Source organism: Peromyscus leucopus, chromosome 7 (genome assembly GCF_004664715.2).
Source record: "Peromyscus leucopus breed LL Stock chromosome 7, UCI_PerLeu_2.1, whole genome shotgun sequence".
In the NCBI taxonomy this organism is placed as follows: domain Eukaryota; kingdom Metazoa; phylum Chordata; class Mammalia; order Rodentia; family Cricetidae; genus Peromyscus; species Peromyscus leucopus.
In genome coordinates, this window is record NC_051069.1 from 67,612,623 (window position 1) to 67,629,805 (window position 17,183).

Consider the following 17,183-nt stretch of genomic DNA (forward strand, 5'->3'; position numbering starts at 1 on the left):
ACAGTAAGAACCTGCCTCAAAAGGAACAAAAATAAAATATAAATCAATGACAATACCTATAGGTATATGTATCTCAATGTTGATATATATATGTATATATATGGAGTATATATGTATGGTGATATGAATATATATCTCAAAGGTCTGTGTGAATTTATCTCATTGGTGATATGTGTATATGTAGATATTTGTATATGTATGTATATGGTGATATAGATCTCTCAATGGTGATACAAATGTCGTGTATGCATATACATGTGTGTACATGGTGATCTGACCACTGTTGTGTCGGATATCCTGATTGACAGAGGTTCAGCACAGCTGTAACTCATCTGTTCCTTTCTGCAACTCTTATCCTCACAGACTGAAGCCTGAAGCACAATGCTGAAAGATTTAAAGACATGCAGTCTGTGTGTCTTTATGGTACTGTCCGTAATTATTTTACACTATACTCTATGACCTCTTTTTCTTAATTGCCTTAAATTCATACTCTAGTGAAGAAAAGGTAAAAATGAACTGCTAACACTGTCAGGTTTGTGAATGTCAGAAGAAATATAAAGCTAACTTTAGGGAGGGGCTCCCAATAGAGATAAATATACATCACAGAAGAGCATAACTAGCTTCCGGTGTCCCCTGTTCCCAGCACTCAGGAGGCCAGGGCAGTAGGGTCTCTGTGAGTTCAAGGATAGCCTGGTCTACCATACAAGGAGTTCCAAGCCAGCCAGGACAATATAGTGAGCCCTTGCCTGAAAACAAAAACAGCAGCAACAACAACAACAAAAATCTTCAAGTAATTATCTTGGTATCTGGAGAAAGTAAGAATAGGGTGGAGCAGAAAATGAGGCCTATTAGACACAGGTGAGATTACTTAGAGCCTAATAGGAAAAAAGGGAGTTTGGATTTTTTAATTGGATGGGAAAATTCAGTGAATTTGGCACTGGGTGTGGAGGCACACGAATATAATCCCAGCACTTGGCAAACATGGGGGCAAGAGGATCATGAGTTGAGGGTCTTCCTCAGCTACACAGCAAAATGTTTTCCTTACTGATCGCAAAAGGGAAAGCAGTTGTTTTATGGACACATTAGGTTTATCTCAACAGATAAGGGGCTTTCTTTCATTACTGTCAATCTCTGCAAGATAATATTAGTTGCCACATGGGATACTTGTTTCTAAGTACCCTACATATACGTGTACTTGTTTACGAACACATATATATATTTTTATTTTGAGATCGGGTTGTAAGGGCCGGGCGGTGGTGGCGCACGCCTTTAACCCCAGCACTGGGAGGCAGAGCCAGGCGGATCTCTGTGAGTTCAAGGCCAGCCTGGGCTACCAAGTGAGTTCCAGGAAAGGCGCAAAGCTACATAGAGAAACCCTGTCTCGAAAAATAAAAAAATAAAAAGAGAGATTGGGTTGTAACCCAAATTGGCCTAGAACTTGCTTTGTAGCTGAGACGGGCCATGAACTCCTGATCCTCCTGCCTCCCAAGTGCCTAGAGACCCTGCATATATTTAAATTAAAGGTAGATGGAGGGAAGGGGGCGGGGTAAACAACTTGCCTAAGGCTATAGAGCCAGAAAGCTTCCTAAAGTGGGGTTTATTTCGGGTTAACTATCAGATTAGTTGCTACTGGGGTAAACTGCTGTACCTGCTCTGGTGTCCCTTTGGTGCCTTACGCGCACAACCCATACCTCAACTTAGAGAGCACTTCACAACAGGGTGAGTGCAGAAGCTGAAAGATGCCACAAACTAAGACAGGAAGAGGTGGTGGCCCACACCTTTAATTCCAGCAGCACTCAGGAGCCAGAGCCAGGCAGATCTCTGTGAGTTTGAGGCCAGCCTGGTCTACAGAGCAAGATCCAGGACAGGCACCAAAACTATGCAGAGAAACCCTGTCTCAAAAAACAAAACAAAAAGATTCCACAAGCTGTATTCTGTTAAGTCATTTACAAGCATACAAAGGGCTCTTCCGTATTTTAATGATGGCGTGCTCTCAAGTGTTGTTTTACATCAGTGCCTTTTAGAGCTATTGTTCTTCGTGATATTCCAGACAGGATGCTACATACTTCCCTAGGATTTCAGTTCAGTGACAAGCCCTAAGGGTTAAGCTTAAGGATCACACCTTCGTGGTGCTTCTGCTCTAAAACTGTGACCTTCAATCCATTAGATACAGCATCAAGAAACTATGTGATTATTTAAATTTCACATTTATTTATTGGCAACCTTGGGAAGAGATATTCTCATCAGAACTCACTGCAAAGCTGGGATCCAGAAATATCTCGTTAGACGATCAAGGCTACAACAAAGTTAGAAACCACGCCAGAACCACTCCAATACTCTGGAAACTGGCTTCGCTCTCAACACTGGCCTAGTTCCAGGGTCTTCATGGCTTCCTCCAGCTTGAGCATTCCTGCATGAGAAACACCAATAGGAGGATTAAGTGCTGTGGAACAATAGGAGCCCTCACCCTTCACCCGCCTCATTCAGCATCTTTTTGTGGACCTCCAATTAGAGTCTAGCATCCTGGGTCTGGAACCAGGCACCACTGGGCCAGTTCTAACGTTCTCCTAGGAAGCCTGAAGATGGGGGAGGGGTGGGACTGAGCCAACTCAGATAACCCTGCCCAGAGAGACCAATCCCTAGCCCCCCCCCCTTACCTTAGACTCACCTCTGGAGCCCCGAACCACCAAAAGATTCTCAGAGACAGCCCAGAGACCAAGGGGGTCCCTGGTGATGCCCAAGACAAGCCACCCTTAGGGTCCTGCAAGCCGTGGAGCCGCAGTGAGGCGGGAGGAAAGGGCAGTACAGGGATGAGGCTGCTCCACCAAGCCTTGGTTCCGAGCATCTCTTGGCGAGTCTCACCTCTCTCCTGGCGCAGGCGGCACCTCTCAGCCATGGATTGAAGCATCCATTTGGCCCGAAGCTTGTTGTTGTGAGAGCCATAAACTAAGACCTCGGTGAGTTCGGAAGATTCCAGAGCCTTCAGCTCGAACATGGCCTGGCTCACCTGCTCGATGTACGGGATTCGAGATCCCTGTGGGCCTGTTGGAGAGAGGAAATGAGCGCTCCAGGCCAGGGAGCCTAGGCCTGAGCTGAGCAGCGGGGTCAAAACTTGCCACTCACCAAACAGAGAATTTAGCAGCGGAGTCTGGACTTGGAATACTTCTGGATCTTGCAGATCTTCGGGAACTTTCACCCATGGCGGGATATCTGTACGGGTCGGGTAGCTTTCCATCTCCGTTGCTCAGAAGCAACCAGTTCCCAGCGAAGACTAGTGTAGGCTTAACCTTGTGGCCCACAGCCCCAGCGCTCAGAAAGCTTAGCACTTGTGGGGGCGGTGACTGGCTAGACCACGCCCACTGGGGCCCTCCCCCTTCGGGGCTTGATCTCACGGCTCGCACCCACAAGCTGTGCTCCCTGGGAGACAGCGCCAGCCCACCACCAGCCCTGCCCAGCTGTCCCAAGCTGACTAGAGCTGTCGCGTGTTACTGCCTTGTTCTTGGGAATAGAATTTGGTGCTAATGGCCTTCCTCTGGGAAATAATTGAATGAGCCTGAACCCTGAAAAGCGGGAATCCACACTGGAAGGTTTGAAGACCTCCTAAAAGGCTATGGTTTTCCCCATCCAGAAGGAATCATTTTGTGGGGTGTCTGAGCAACCTCCAAGAAGTCAGCTATAATTTTTGTCATTTAATAAAAATGAAAACAAAATTTGGGGATTCATTCTTTTCACTAAAGTGTGTCCACGATCTTCCTTGAAGGTCTCATTTGAACGTTTTGCACTGACCTGGGTTCCAAAGCTCATCTCACGTGTGCCTTGCCTGGCCACTCCACCCCAAATTGGTCTAGGCTTCAGAATATCCTCTGAATAAATTTGGTTTATTCATTATTTAAAACAGTACTTCAGACAAATTTGAAGGCACGTAGTGGGTTCACTGCTGTGAAGGCGATTTCAGTGTTTTATGGTTTATCATGAAGCCTGGTTTCCCCAGGCCCCGCACAGCCTGGTAACGTGGAAAATCCTTCCAGCTGGCTATTAGTAACAGCTTAAAGCAAAGTTTTTTTGTTTTGGTTTTTTCTTTCTTTTTTTTTTTTCTTTTTTCTTTTCTTTTTTTTCTTTCTTTCTTTTTTTTTTTTTTTTTTTTTTTTTTTTTTTTTTTTTTTTGGTTTTTCGAGACAGGGTCTCTCTGTGCAGCTTTACGCCTTTCCTGGAACTCCCTTTGGAGACCAGGCTGGCCTCAAACTCACAGAGATCTGCCTGGCTCTGCCTCCCGAGTGCTGGGATTAAAGGTGTGCCCCACCACCTCCTGGCTGTTTTGGTTTTTTTCTTTGTTTGTTGTTTTTGAGACAGGGTTTCTCTCTGTAGCCCTGGCTGTCCTGAAACTCACTCTGTAGACCAAGCTGGCCTTGAACTCACAGAGATCCGCCTGCCATTGCCTGGGTCTAGAAGCGTGTGCCACCACAGCCCAGCTTGGTTTAACTAGCATTAACAAGTTAGAAAACCAAAAAAAAAAAAAAAACCCACAAAAACAAAACAAAACAAAACAAAAACAAAAAAAAGCCAAACATCTAAGCCGGGTGGTGGTGGCATACACCTTTAATCCCAGCACTCAGGAGGCAGAGCCAGGCGAATCTCTGTGAGGATTTGAGGCCAGCCTGGGCTACAGAGTGAGTTCCAGGAAGGCGCTAAAGCTACACAGAGAAACCCTGTCTCGAAAAACCAACCCCCCCAAAAAAAAAAAAGTTAGAAAATGATCACCAATAGCTAAAAACTGTTGAATGGATGTGAGTGGAGACTAGGTATTTAAAAGGTCTGGAAGTCTTAGGACATTGCTTTACAATAGAGACAATGAGACAAAGGGACAAACCACTTGTTTATCAACTGAGATGTAAACAAAGAAAGTCAGGGGGCCTTTTAGATTAAAGGGACAGTAAAATGCTGTGCAAGCATTCTTGACTCAGAGACTATATCGATGCAATGGAGAAAACAAATATGGACTATATTACTGAGTTGTTTAGAAATTTCTACTAAATTCTAGTAGAATGGATGAGCGCTAGGGAGGCTGAGGTAGGAGGGGCCTGAGTTCAAAGGCTGACTGAGCTACGTTGTGAGACCCCCGTCTCAACAACAACAAAAAAGAGGGTGCTTGAGAGACGGCTCAGTGGTTAAGAATGCTGTGTGGGGGTATACGCATGTGAGTTTAGGTAGTTAGGGAAGCCAGAGGTCAGATTCCCTGGAGATGGAATTACAGGATTACATACTAAGGACCCAAATCTGGGTCTTCTGAAAGCAGTAAGCCCTCCTAACTGCTGAAACCTCTCCAGATCCAAAACAGAACCAAGTATCTGTACTCTCAACTCCTCTGGGGGTTTCCATTCTGTCCATTCTGTTTTAAATGTGTGGTGTGTGTGTGTGTGTGTGTGTGTGTGTGTGTGTGTGTGTGTGTGTGTGTAGAAGGTTACTGAATGAAAAAAAGAAAGAAAAGGGAAGGCCATGACTGCTCCTAGGTGTGATGGAGGAGAAGGTTTACTGTAGATGTGTGAGAGAACACAGTGGGCCATCGGGAGAGTCCAGCAGAGTGGACATGTCCTGAGCCATGTTGGGGGTGGGAGGGAGCAGCGGCCCACCAAGAAAAACAGCCTGGGCCAAGAGACTGGCTAAGAGGGTAGACAAAAAAGCCAGGCAACCAAAACGGCTGGATTCTACAGGGAAGGGCAGCTGGGGGAAGAGCCGCCTAGCCCTGGGCTGGAGAAGTCTGGGGTGTTGGGTAGGGTATGCCAGCCAGCCAGCCATAGCCTATAGCAGGTAGGGACTGCGGGACCCACTTTGATATGTTAAATAGGCCCTCAGTCATTTGTCCCAGGTTTGAACCCTGACCGTTACAAGTGTGGAAGAAGAGGTCAGGAAAATGGAGAAGCTGGTTCTCTCCACCCACCGTGTGGGTGATCCTGGTCCTTGAACTCAGGTAGTCAGACTGGGACATGTGCCTCTCCCCCTGAGCAATCTCAACCACCCCTTGAAAGGTTTGTTGTTATTCGAGACAGGGTTTCTCTGTCCTGCCCTGGCTGTCCGGGAACTCATTCTGTAGACCAGGCTGGTCTGGAACTCGGAGATCTGCCTCTGATCCTGCCTCTGCCTTCTGGGTGCTGGGATTAAAGACGTGGGCCACCAGGCCCAATCCTTTGAAATGTTTTAATGAAAGAGAAAATGGAAGTATTATACAGCACCAGGTGGCTAATAAAAAGAAACTTTAAGGGAGAGTGCCTCTAGCCCATCTCCCCATTGAGAACTTTCCTCATAATTTCTAAATCTTCATCCCCAATTTCTTTGATAGGAGGGGCAACATAACACCTTAAAAGCACTGGTAAACTGGACTTTTATGGCTTCCATCTTAAAAACCTATAAAAGGCGATCCTGCACAGATTGTGTGTGTGCGCGCGCGTACACACGAGTGTGTTTTAACAGGATCTCATGTAGCTCGTGCCGCTGTGCTGGTCTAACTCCCTCTGTAGCTAAAGACCTTCCTACCTCCACCTCCCCTGTGTTGGGATTAGGAATTACAGGCCTGGGCCACCAATCTGGGCCTGTCTCTTTTTGCTTCACCCCAGGGCCATTCTCAAGAGGTTTGGAAAGGCTAAGTTCAGCAACAAGAAGGGACATTATTTCAGGTGCTGGGAGACTTTTGCCAACTGTCAGACACATTCTATACCTAGTACCCAAATAATCCAAAGGTGGATCGTCTAGAGGCCTAACTGTGGATATGATGCTTGATGAGGGGGCCAGAAAGCGAAGGCAGAGGGAGGCCCCGACACCTGCATGTACTCAGACCTTTAGGGCATGTCACAGGGAAAGCCTCTCCAGGGACTGGAGGCCCCATTTTCATGCCGTTCTCCCTCTCCCTAGCTCAGCTCCCCAACTTCTGTGCCAAAAGGTGGAGGCACCACTCTTCTCTCAGAGACTATCCTGTATGGCTAGTGTCACTGATTCAGATGAATGAGTACAGGAACCCTGAAGCCTGAAACCTTGATACCGGGCCTGCCTCATTACCACAGGACACACTGAATTTAGCTGACCATGTCCACAAACCACCTGGTGCAAAGTACCAGCCAATCCTGACTCCTTTGGAAATGCCCTCCTAGGAAAGACTTTGAGTTGGGTGAAGACAAATGACTATGTTTGGGAATCCTTGATTCTTACTCCTGGAGCTAACAGGGGAGACTTCTGGTGGCCAAGGTATGCTAAGACAGGTGAGGCCAACTAACACTTTTTTTTTTTCATACCCTTGAGTGTTTGGACAGCGTCTGTGTCTGTGCACCAAATTCGTGCCTGGTGCCCACAGAGGCCAGAAGTGAGAGCATTCAGTCTCCCAGAACTGGAGTTTGATTTTGAGTGGCTATGTAAGTGTGGGGAACTGAACCTGCATACTCTAGAAGACAAGCAAGTGCTCTTAAGTTCTGAGACATCCTTCCCACCCCCTCACACTACTTTCCGGGCTCATCAGGCTGAGACAGAGTTCCCCCAACACCCTGGGTAGTTTCGTGTCAACTTGACACAAACTAGTCATCTGGGAAGAAGAACACTCAACTGATACCTCCATAAGATTTTCCTGTGGGCAAGCCTGTAGAGCATTTCCTTAATTACTGATTGGTGGGGGAGGGCCCAGCCCACTGTGGGTGGTACCACTCCTGTGCGGGTGATCATGGGGTGTATAAGAAAACAAGCTGACCAGGCCATGAAGAACACGCCAGTAAGCACCACTCTTCCATGGTCTCTGTATCAGCTCCTGCCTTGAGTGGCTCCCTGTTGCCCAGGATGTCCTCTCAAGCTGGTTTGGTCCTGGTGTTTTATCACAGCAATAGAGACCCTGAGACGTTCATGGAGGTCTTTGAGGTCACCAGCAAACACACTCCTTGTTGTTCCCAGAAGCTGCCACTCAGTATATTTTCTGGGGAGTCCATGAGAATGGAAGCTAGCACTCTTTTGATCTGTGGAAGTCTCCAGAAGTCATTCCTTGTGGCTCTGTTTCTGCCCTAGACATTAGGAAGAGTGGAGTCAGCTGGTTTTGTTTCTCCCTTGTGCTAAATGTTTGGAAACAAGAGCCGAAAAACATTCAGTCAAGAGTGGCAAATGGTCTATTACCTGCAAAGAAGAAAGGGAGCATCATTTTCCCTCAGGAGCCAAGTGCTCTCGAACTCTGTTACTGTCTTCCCTGGGGCAGGTAGGACCTCTAGCCACCAGCATCAAAACCCTACCCAGGAACCCAGCAGCTCAGGTGCTTTCCGGATGCTGTAGCACAGGAATGTATGTATGTACACACACACACACACACACACACACACACACACACACACACACACTCATACACAAAGTATGAGTTATAAAGCTCACAAAAAAACTAACATTGGCAAGTGGATTATAAGGGAACACATTTATATTAAGTGTTAATAATGTTTTAATTTCTCTCGATACCACAACAAAACACAAAGTAGATAGCAGAAATTCATCTCTTTAATTCTGGGAGTTAGAATTCCACACCGGAGCAGTTAATCACTAGGTTTGGCGTCTGGGTCCACTCAGGTCACCACATGGTCTTTCTTCTGTGTTCCCACCTTTCTCCACATTTCCTTTTCCTGTGAGGATGTGTTCACAGGTATAGTGATAGAATTTAATTTTATATTCACTGCCTCAAAAAAAAATTTTGTTTCCAAAGCCAGACATGCCTTTAGTCTCAGTACTGGACAGACAGAGGCAGGTGGATCTCTGTGAGTTCAAGACCAGGCTGGTCTATAAAGCAAGTTCCAGGACAGCTAGGATTGTTACGTAGAGAAGCTGTGTCTAGAAAAATCAGAGAGAGAGAGAAAAAAAAAAAAAAACTCTGTCTTAAAAAACCAAACAAAAAAAAATTTTTTCCCCTGACACTTTTTTTTTTTTTTTGCATATGGGTGGTTTGGCCACATGTGTATCTGATCACCACACTAATGCATTGTCCAGAAGAGGGCCTCAGTGGCCCGACCCGGAAATCACTGTGAGCCAACAAACAGGTTCTGAACTGAAACCCTGGTCTTCTTGAAGAGCAGCAAGTGCTTGTAACTGCTGAGTCACCAGGTCAAGGCTCTGTCTGGGGGCTGGAAAGATGGCTTGGTGGCTAAGAGCACTGGTTGCTCTTCCAAAGGACCCAGGCTTGATTCCCAACACCCACATGGAGGCTAATAACTGCCTGTAACTCAAGTTCCAAGAGGTTCTGATGCCCTTTTCTGGCCTCTGCAGGCACTGAGCACATATGTGGTACACAGACATACATAGGTACAGGCAAAACATCTGTACACATTAAAAAAAAATTAAATATGCAAAGCTACACAGAGAAACCCTGTCTCAAAAAACAAAAAATCCAGAAGTTACTGGAAAAAATATAAGTTTTAAGCATTACTCTATTAATAATGCTTTATCAATCCGCTTAACAGATAAAATATTTGATTTTTTTAATAAAATTCACACCAAGAAAAAAGTATGATGAATCTCTGTGAGACAGAAAGCAGGATCCTCTATTCCTAACACATGGGGCAGAGCTAGAGACACAGAAAGCATAATTGGCTTAACAGCATCAAATAAAAATGCACACAGGCTAAAATTTTGAGGGGTAAGAGCATGAAGGTACTGTTAATAATGGATTACTGTCTGTTGCATAAATCTGCACGTATTAATCAAATCTATCTTTATGTTTACCAAGCTCAATCCCAAGTAGCATGTGCACATGCACACACACTCTCTAGAATTTAAAGCCAGGGGGAAAATGAAGTTGAAAACGAATAAAACAAGCCAGTGTTCAATTAGAAAGACCTCGCTTCTGTGTGTGTGTGTAAATCATCTGTAAAGAGTTAAAACACCTTATTGTCTATCAAAGGGAAAAAATATCCAACCAACCATAACTTTGTCTAATTCCACAGAGTTCATGCACCATTATTTTTGAGACAGCGTCTCCATGTATATAGCTCTGGCTAGCCTGGAACTTGCTATGTAGACCAGGCTGGGCTTGAACTCAGATCTGCTTGGCTCTGCCTCCTCAGGGTTACAGGCCTGTGCCCCCAGGCCATTTGCACCAAGAATTCCACTTCCTGAGGTGGAGACAGCAAGAGTCGGTATGGTCCTGCAGACTGACCATCCCGGCGTCCTGGGGAAAGGAAAGCTGCATGGTCCATGAAGAACGTGTGCCACATCATCAGTACCTTGTGTGAAAGACATTTCCTGAGGTGACACAGTACACAGTCTACTCACCCCAGAAAGGGGACCCACAACAGACCAAAGTCATTACTGCACCCCAGTCCTGACTGGTGAACCAATGACTTTAATTGGAGTAACAGGAGTATGGGTGAGGGTGGATTACAGGATGACTCAATCAGCTGTAGCAGAAGAGAAGGCCACCCAACATGGGTGACAGGAAAGCTGCAACCTGGGGCTCTTACTACAACTCCTACACGTAGCTTGACAGGTCCCAGGAGCTGCTCTTGGCAGCTCAACTGGCCAGTCTCCCTCCTGGAGCAGGTGCTCACTGCTGCTGCTTCTCACAGGGATTGGTGAGCCTTTCAGTTTCAGCGTTCCCAGACAGAGGAAGTTTGTTTTCCTCCTCAATGTCCCCACCCTCTAGAGAATGCTACAATTTGAAAGAAACTGCTAGAAAACACGGGGATGGCCAGCTCTGAGGCCTATGACCTCAGCCTGTAAACGTATATTCCCTGAGATTTTTGTGATGTGTGACTTCGCAGACATTACACCTCACGACTGGGAAACTCCCTGAGCCATACACACCTGAGGGCCTCTAAGTTAAAGGGCAGCTATAAATGATTGCCCTAAAGGAGTGCTATCAACAGGATGAGCTGGTTACAAATGCAAATCAATGCATCCTCTCACTGGGAATCCACAGAAGCGAGGCCTACGGACTTTGAGGAGCTCCCAAAATGAATTTTTTTTTGTTTTTGGAGACAGGGTTTCTCTGTGTAGCTTTGCTCCTTTCCTGGAACTCACTCTGTAGCCCAGGCTGGCCTCGAACTCAGATCCAACTGGCTCTGCCTCCCAGAGTGCTGGTATTAAAAGTGTGTGCCACCACCGCCGCCACCACCCAGCTGTGAATTCTTGCACACCTTAAACCAGTGGTTCTCAACCTTCTTAATGCTGCAACCTTTTAAATGCAGTTCATGTGTTGACCTCCGACCGTAAAAATTTTGTTGCTACTTCATAATTTTGCTGTTGCGAATCTGAAAAAAATCTGATGTGCAGGTTATCTGATATGTAAACCCCAAAGAGACCCACAGGTTGAGGACTGATGCCTTAAATCAACTAGGTAATCGGGAATCGAGCAGAAGAGGTGATTATAGGAGCCAGAGGGGTCCGGGACAAGAAAACTCACAGAATCAACTAAAACCCAGGCTCATAGGGGCTTCACAGAGACTGAACCAACAACCAGGGAGACTGCATAGGACCTAGGCACTGTGCATACATGTTACAGTTGTGTAACTTGGTCTTGTGCACTCCGAATAGTGGGAGCAGGGGTGGTCTTTGACTCTTGTTCCCGCTTTTGGGACTCTATTCCTCATACTGAGTTGCCTCATCTAGCCTTCAAGTAGATCTGCCTTGTTTGGTTGATATCCATGGGAGGCCTGGCCCTCTCTTCAACGGAAAGAGGAGTGGATGGGGGGGGGGGGGGGCGGGCGCGCTAGGAGGGTGAGGGAGGAGAGGAAGGAGGGGAAACAGCCGGAAGGTTGTTTTTAAAAAAAAAAACAACCAGCCGAGCGGTGGTGGTAGCGCATGCCTTTAATCCCAGCACTCGGGAGGCAGAGCCAGGCGGATCTCTGAGTTCGAGGCCAGCCTGGCCTCCAAACAGAATTCTAGGAAAGGCGCAAAGATACAAAGAAACCCTGTCTGCAAAAACAAAAAAAAAAAAAACCCAGATAAAAAGTACAAAGGGGCTGGGCAGTAATGGTCCAAGCCTTTAACCCCAGCACTCAGGAGGCAGAGGCAAGTGGATCTCTGTGAGGCCAGCCTGTCTACAAGAGCGAGTTCCAGGACAGCCAGGATTATTACAGAGAATCCCTGTGTGTGGGGTGGGGGTGGGGAGGAGTACAAAGGGGTTGGGGAGCTGGAGAGATGTCTCAGTGGTTAAGAGCACTGAGGAGGACCTGGGTTCAATTCCCAGCACCCACAGGGAAACTCCACCTCCAGGGGAATCTGACACTTACACAAACATACCTACAGGCAAAATACCAATGCACACTATCAAAGAATGTGGGAGGGAGAAGCAGACAGAACTGGGTTCAAGGCCAGCCTTGTCTACTAGTTCCAAGGCAGCTAAGGTCTACATCAAGACACCCTGTCTCAATAGCAACGAAGTACAAAGGCGGGAAGAGTTTACAGTGTAATGATGTCCTTTTGCATAACTACAGAGGTAACTCGGGCAAAATGATTGCTTGAGCACAGAAGTTAGCCAGCCTGGGAAACCATTACCCCATCTCACACACTTAAAGGGAACCATTTTAAGCCTGGTGGTGGTGGTGGTAGTGGTGATGGAGCACTCGCCTTTAATCCCAGCACTTGGGAGGCAGAGGCAGGCAGATCTCAGGGAGTTCGAGGACAGCCTGGTCTACAAAGAGTTCCAGGACAGCCAAGACTGTTACACAGAGAAACCCTGTCTTGAAAACAAAACAAAACAAAAAGACACACACACACACACAAAGACACTTACCTTAAGCCACCCTCAAAAGCCTGACAGATGTACTAGAAATTGTGGGAATACAACCTACACGCACCTCACATCAACTGGGCTAATTTTTATAAATTAACTTTATTGCATGTGACGAAAATAACAGACAAAAAAAAAGCCATTTCCATGTTGGAATAGTTCTACAAATTGCTATTTGCAAAGGAAAGCAAACAGGTATCCACAAAGGCAGGAAAGAAAACAAATCTGTAGAGATTTTAACAATCTGTTTTTTTCTTCACCTCCAGGGGCTGAGGCGGGACCGCCTGTCGGTCAGCAGGTGCCTCTTTCACCGGCTTAAGCTGGTGGTTTGAGGAACGGCTCTTTAAGAATTCCTCAAGTTGTTTCATCTTCGCAGCTGAAAGAGGATCAACACCAACAGTCAGAGGGGGAAATGGTATCGAATTCCCTCAAGTTGGGAAGAGGAGGCGGCTCTAGTGTGGTTTTAAAGAGAAGGGGACCTGGAATCTGGGAAGAGTGTTGCCTAAGGCTGAGCTGGAGGGTGATGGGCCTGAGTGTGTCCGGCCAGCACTTGGATTCTCAAGGGTCTCCTCCGAACCAGGGACACTCATTGCCCAGTGTTTGGAAACTGCAAGAAATTGTGAGAAAGTTTCCGGAAGCTGGGAGTCATCCCGTGGCTTGCTCCCCAGGTAGGTCTCCAAAGTCTCTTACCTCTTTGGACGTGGTGTTCTTTGTGCCAGGTCGCCAGATTCGAGAGAATATTCTTCATTCGATTCTTTACAGAGGGTCGTCCATATATAGTGATTTCAGCCACCTTCCCAGAATCGACTGTATCCACTCTCAGCAAAGTCTGGCTTATCCACTCTATTTCTGAGATAAAGGAATGGTTTGGGCCTAAACAGATAAAGAGACTAAGCAGTTAAGTAGAATGGCTTCAGGTGGGAAAGAAGGGGCGGGCTCTGATGGGCTTGATGGACAGACTGGAATGGAGAACTGAATATGGACTTGCGGCCCCTATAGAATAATACAGGGAGCTAACCCAGACCCCTGTGGTGAGAAGCTCACCGAAGATCATTTCTGCCAGCCAGGCCTCCATGTAGAGCACCAGAGGATTCTCGAGATCGTGCTCTGGGAACCACCAGGGCCGCACACGAAGCCGCGGAGATGCAGGCGGGGCGCTGAGCAGCTTGTGCGAGGAAGGGTCCCGCGTCGTCTCGGCGTGAGCATCGGTGGTATGGGGCCCCATGGTGGAAGGCTCAGACTGCAAGCAGGAGTAGGTGCGGTACCTGGCTGCCAGCCGCGCTTTTCAATGCTTGATCCGGCCACGCCCTCAGCCAGAGCGTGCAAGGCAAGTAGATGGGCTGGGGCCACGGGGAGGGGTGGGGTGGGGGGCGGAGGCGGGGGCGGACTCTCGCATCCTAGGCCTGCCCAGCATACTGCTGACCCTGAGAATTTGATTTGGTGACTTGACTTAACTGACCTCCAGTGTTTTAGTTTATTCCGTGTTACTTTAAAAGACATGGGCTCAGGGCGGTCGGGCTAGTAGGGTCGATAGAATGTCTCTCCTGCTGTCTGCTGTCTTCTCCAGCTCTGAACTGTAGCCTTTAGAAATCCTTCACGGTACTGTATCATGTTTTAAACTAAATGGCAGAAGTGGTTATTGAAACACACAACAAATTTGACAAATTTCATTTATTTCTAAATTCCCAAATCCATGTGTGCATGAATTTCTTCTTTCAGTCTCAACTGCCATCTCCTCTCTAGGTGTCTCCCAGTTAACTGGGGTCCCTATTGGGCATGGGGTAGAGATGCTCCCACAGGTCCATATATTCGTTTTAAGCTGTTCTCCTGAGATGCTCCCAGCTGAGGCTACTTCACAAACACACAAGCCTGTATCACCCACACCTTGTCTCTTATTTTCAGACTCCCACAGGGAGCTGGAGCTAGCCACTGTGTTGTTTGTGGGCATCAGTTTTGTGAAGACGTGAGGAAGATAAGATCCCTGGTCTTTCTTATCTGGGCGACGACAGTTGATTTGTGATTTCCTTTTGTTTTGGAGGCAGAGTTTTTGGAATCCTAGTTTCCCAAGTATATATTACTACATAGTACTTGCAGAACTCATCTCAGCCTGGAAAGAATTAGAATGCGTTTACTGTTTAACAGGCCCTGCTATTCAGGTGTCCACTGTCTTGCCTCCAGGTGTTTTGGTTTGAATTTGATTAAGAGGAAAGTGGAGGTCATGTGACTCTTGCTCCCTCATTTTCCCTGTAGCCTCATGTCTGCTCTTTAAACACTTGGTACCCGACCCAAACCAAGCAACTACAACCAGGACTTCCAGCAGTTTCATTTTCCCGGTTATCCCCCGGAAGGAACCAGCCTGAATGGGTTTCAGTTCAGGCAGCAGATTACGTGAGAGATTTATCCTTCTATCTTCTCTAAATTTTATTTTATTTTCCCAGAGACAGGGTTTCTCTGTGTAGCTCGGATGTCCTGGAACTGTCTCTGTAGACCAGGCTGGCTCCCAACTAAGAGATCTGCCTGTGCCTCCTGAGTGCTAGCATTAAAGGTACCACCACACCTGGCTGCTAATTCACATTCATTTAATTTCTTTTCATGTATTTTATGCACATTGGTGTTTTGCCTGAATGTAGGTCTGTATGAGGGTGTTGGTTCCCCTGGGACAGGAGTTACAGATAGTTGTGAGCCACCGTGAGGGTGCTGGGAATTGAACCTGGGTCCCCTGGAAGACCAGCTAGTGCTCTTAACCTCGAGCCATCTCTCCAGCCCCTAATTCGTATATCTTAATTACTACAAATGAAGTGTTTCATTTTGACCTTTTTACATCTGTACAACATGTACTTTGCTTGTTCATGTATTTATGATGGTTGATATGATAGATGTTTTGGTAGGGATACAGCCATGTCTTTTTTTTTTTTTTTTTGTTTTTTTTTTTTTTTTTTTTTTTTTTTTTTGTTTTTCGAGACAGGGTTTCTCTGTGTAGCTTTGTGCCTGTCCTGGATCTTGCTCTGTAAACCAGGCTGGCCTCAAACTCACAAAGATCCGCCTGGCTCTGCCTCCCAAGAGTGCTGGGATTAAAGGCGTGCACCACCACCGCCCGGCTTTGTTTTCTTTTAGATGAAGTCTGGCTGTGCTTTGTGTGGATCTGCAGCAGAAGTGGGTAGCAGAGGTGGCACAGAGTCACCAGAAGCCAAGAATACCCATGGCCTTGAAAGCATGGCCAAGCAGTTATCAGAGTGAACAGAAGGTCATACGGTTTAGAGCCTGACCACACCCTCTGAAAACCTATGTTAGACACTACCTTTGTGTTATGAAGCTGAAGGGACTGTGTCCTTTCAGGGTCACCTTGTGGCTACTTCCAGCCATGAGACTTTCTCCCCAAAGGACTCCCACATCATGATTGTTCATGGCCATGAGCCTCCTAATATTGTTTCTCCCAAGGCTAGTTTGTCTTGGCTTTACTTTTCTACACATTTCTGGAATTTTCTAACATTCTGTTCCTGATCATGGCCAGGCCTTGGTTAGGTAATAGCTGGTCTTCAGAGGTGCAGTTCGGAGGTTACCTCCCACAGAACCCTTCTTCATCCATACCACTACTGGTCTTCCCTGGGATACCCTAGTTTTAGGAACACAGTGTGATGGCCTTGTAATAAGTTGTCTTGAGGGTTGGGGATTTAGCTCAGTGGTAGAGTGCTTGCCTAGCAAGCACAAGGCCCTGGGTTCGGTCCTCAGCTCTGAAAAATAAAAAATTAAGAATAAGTTGTATTAAACCCATCTTTTTCACAGCAAAAAAATATTAGCAGAAATTAATCAAGAGATGCATGAATTGAGGATATCTTTTCCCTTTCCTCAGTCCTCTGTTAGTTATCCTAATAATTCTCTTACTCTTGCTCATATTAATTTGACTAGCTATAGAGGTGATGCAGTCAACCTTGGCCTCTATTTTTTTGTTTGTTTTTTTGAGGCAGGGTTTCTCTGTTTAACAGCCCTGGCTGTCCTAAACTCACTCTGTAGACCAGGCTGGCCTCAAACTCACAGAGATCCACCTGCCTCTGCCTCCCAAGTACTAGGATTAAATGCATACACCCACCACACCCAAACTTGATTTGGTATTTACATTCACAACATTACATTTTGTTTTTTTGTTTGTTTGTTTTTGGTTTCTTGAGACAGGATTTCTCTGTGTAGTTTTGGTGCCTGTCCTGAATCTCAATCTGTAGACCAGGCTGGCCTTGAACTCACAGAGATCCGCCTGACTCTGCCTCCCAAGTGCTGGGATTGAAGGGATTAAAGGCGTGCACCTCCGCCGCCACCATCTGCCGCCATCGAGTTTTCATTCTTATCTCTTTTCTTCATACAGTTCACTTCTCAGTATGACACCTGCAGGGACTCCCTCACTTAGGGAAGAATAGTACATACATAACACCAACAAAAATCACTCCTTCTTATGTGTGGT

At 46.6% G+C, this 17,183-nt stretch overlaps 2 protein-coding genes across 3 annotated transcripts; both read right to left on the reverse strand.

Moving 5' to 3' along the window:
• Positions 1–1,975: 1,975 nt before the first annotated feature.
• On the reverse strand, positions 1,976–3,645 carry Dppa5 (developmental pluripotency associated 5). Its single transcript, XM_028861456.2, has 3 exons — positions 3,124–3,645; positions 2,863–3,042; positions 1,976–2,410 (listed from the first exon to the last, which is right to left on the reverse strand). The coding sequence occupies exons 1-3, from the start codon at positions 3,233–3,235 to the stop codon at positions 2,358–2,360; spliced, it is 345 nt and encodes a 114-aa protein (XP_028717289.1). The 5' UTR covers positions 3,236–3,645; the 3' UTR covers positions 1,976–2,357.
• A 9,204-nt stretch (positions 3,646–12,849) lies between these two features.
• On the reverse strand, positions 12,850–14,041 carry LOC114686799 (oocyte expressed protein). 2 transcript variants are annotated; one of them, XM_037208260.1, is made up of 3 exons: positions 13,775–14,041; positions 13,421–13,579; positions 12,850–13,106 (listed from the first exon to the last, which is right to left on the reverse strand). In XM_037208260.1, the coding sequence occupies exons 1-3, from the start codon at positions 13,953–13,955 to the stop codon at positions 12,967–12,969; spliced, it is 480 nt and encodes a 159-aa protein (XP_037064155.1). In that variant the 5' UTR covers positions 13,956–14,041; the 3' UTR covers positions 12,850–12,966. The 2 variants fall into 2 exon arrangements, with proteins under 2 accessions (XP_037064155.1, XP_028717302.1); XM_028861469.2 differs by having other exon boundaries at positions 13,421–13,603.
• Positions 14,042–17,183: the final 3,142 nt, after the last annotated feature.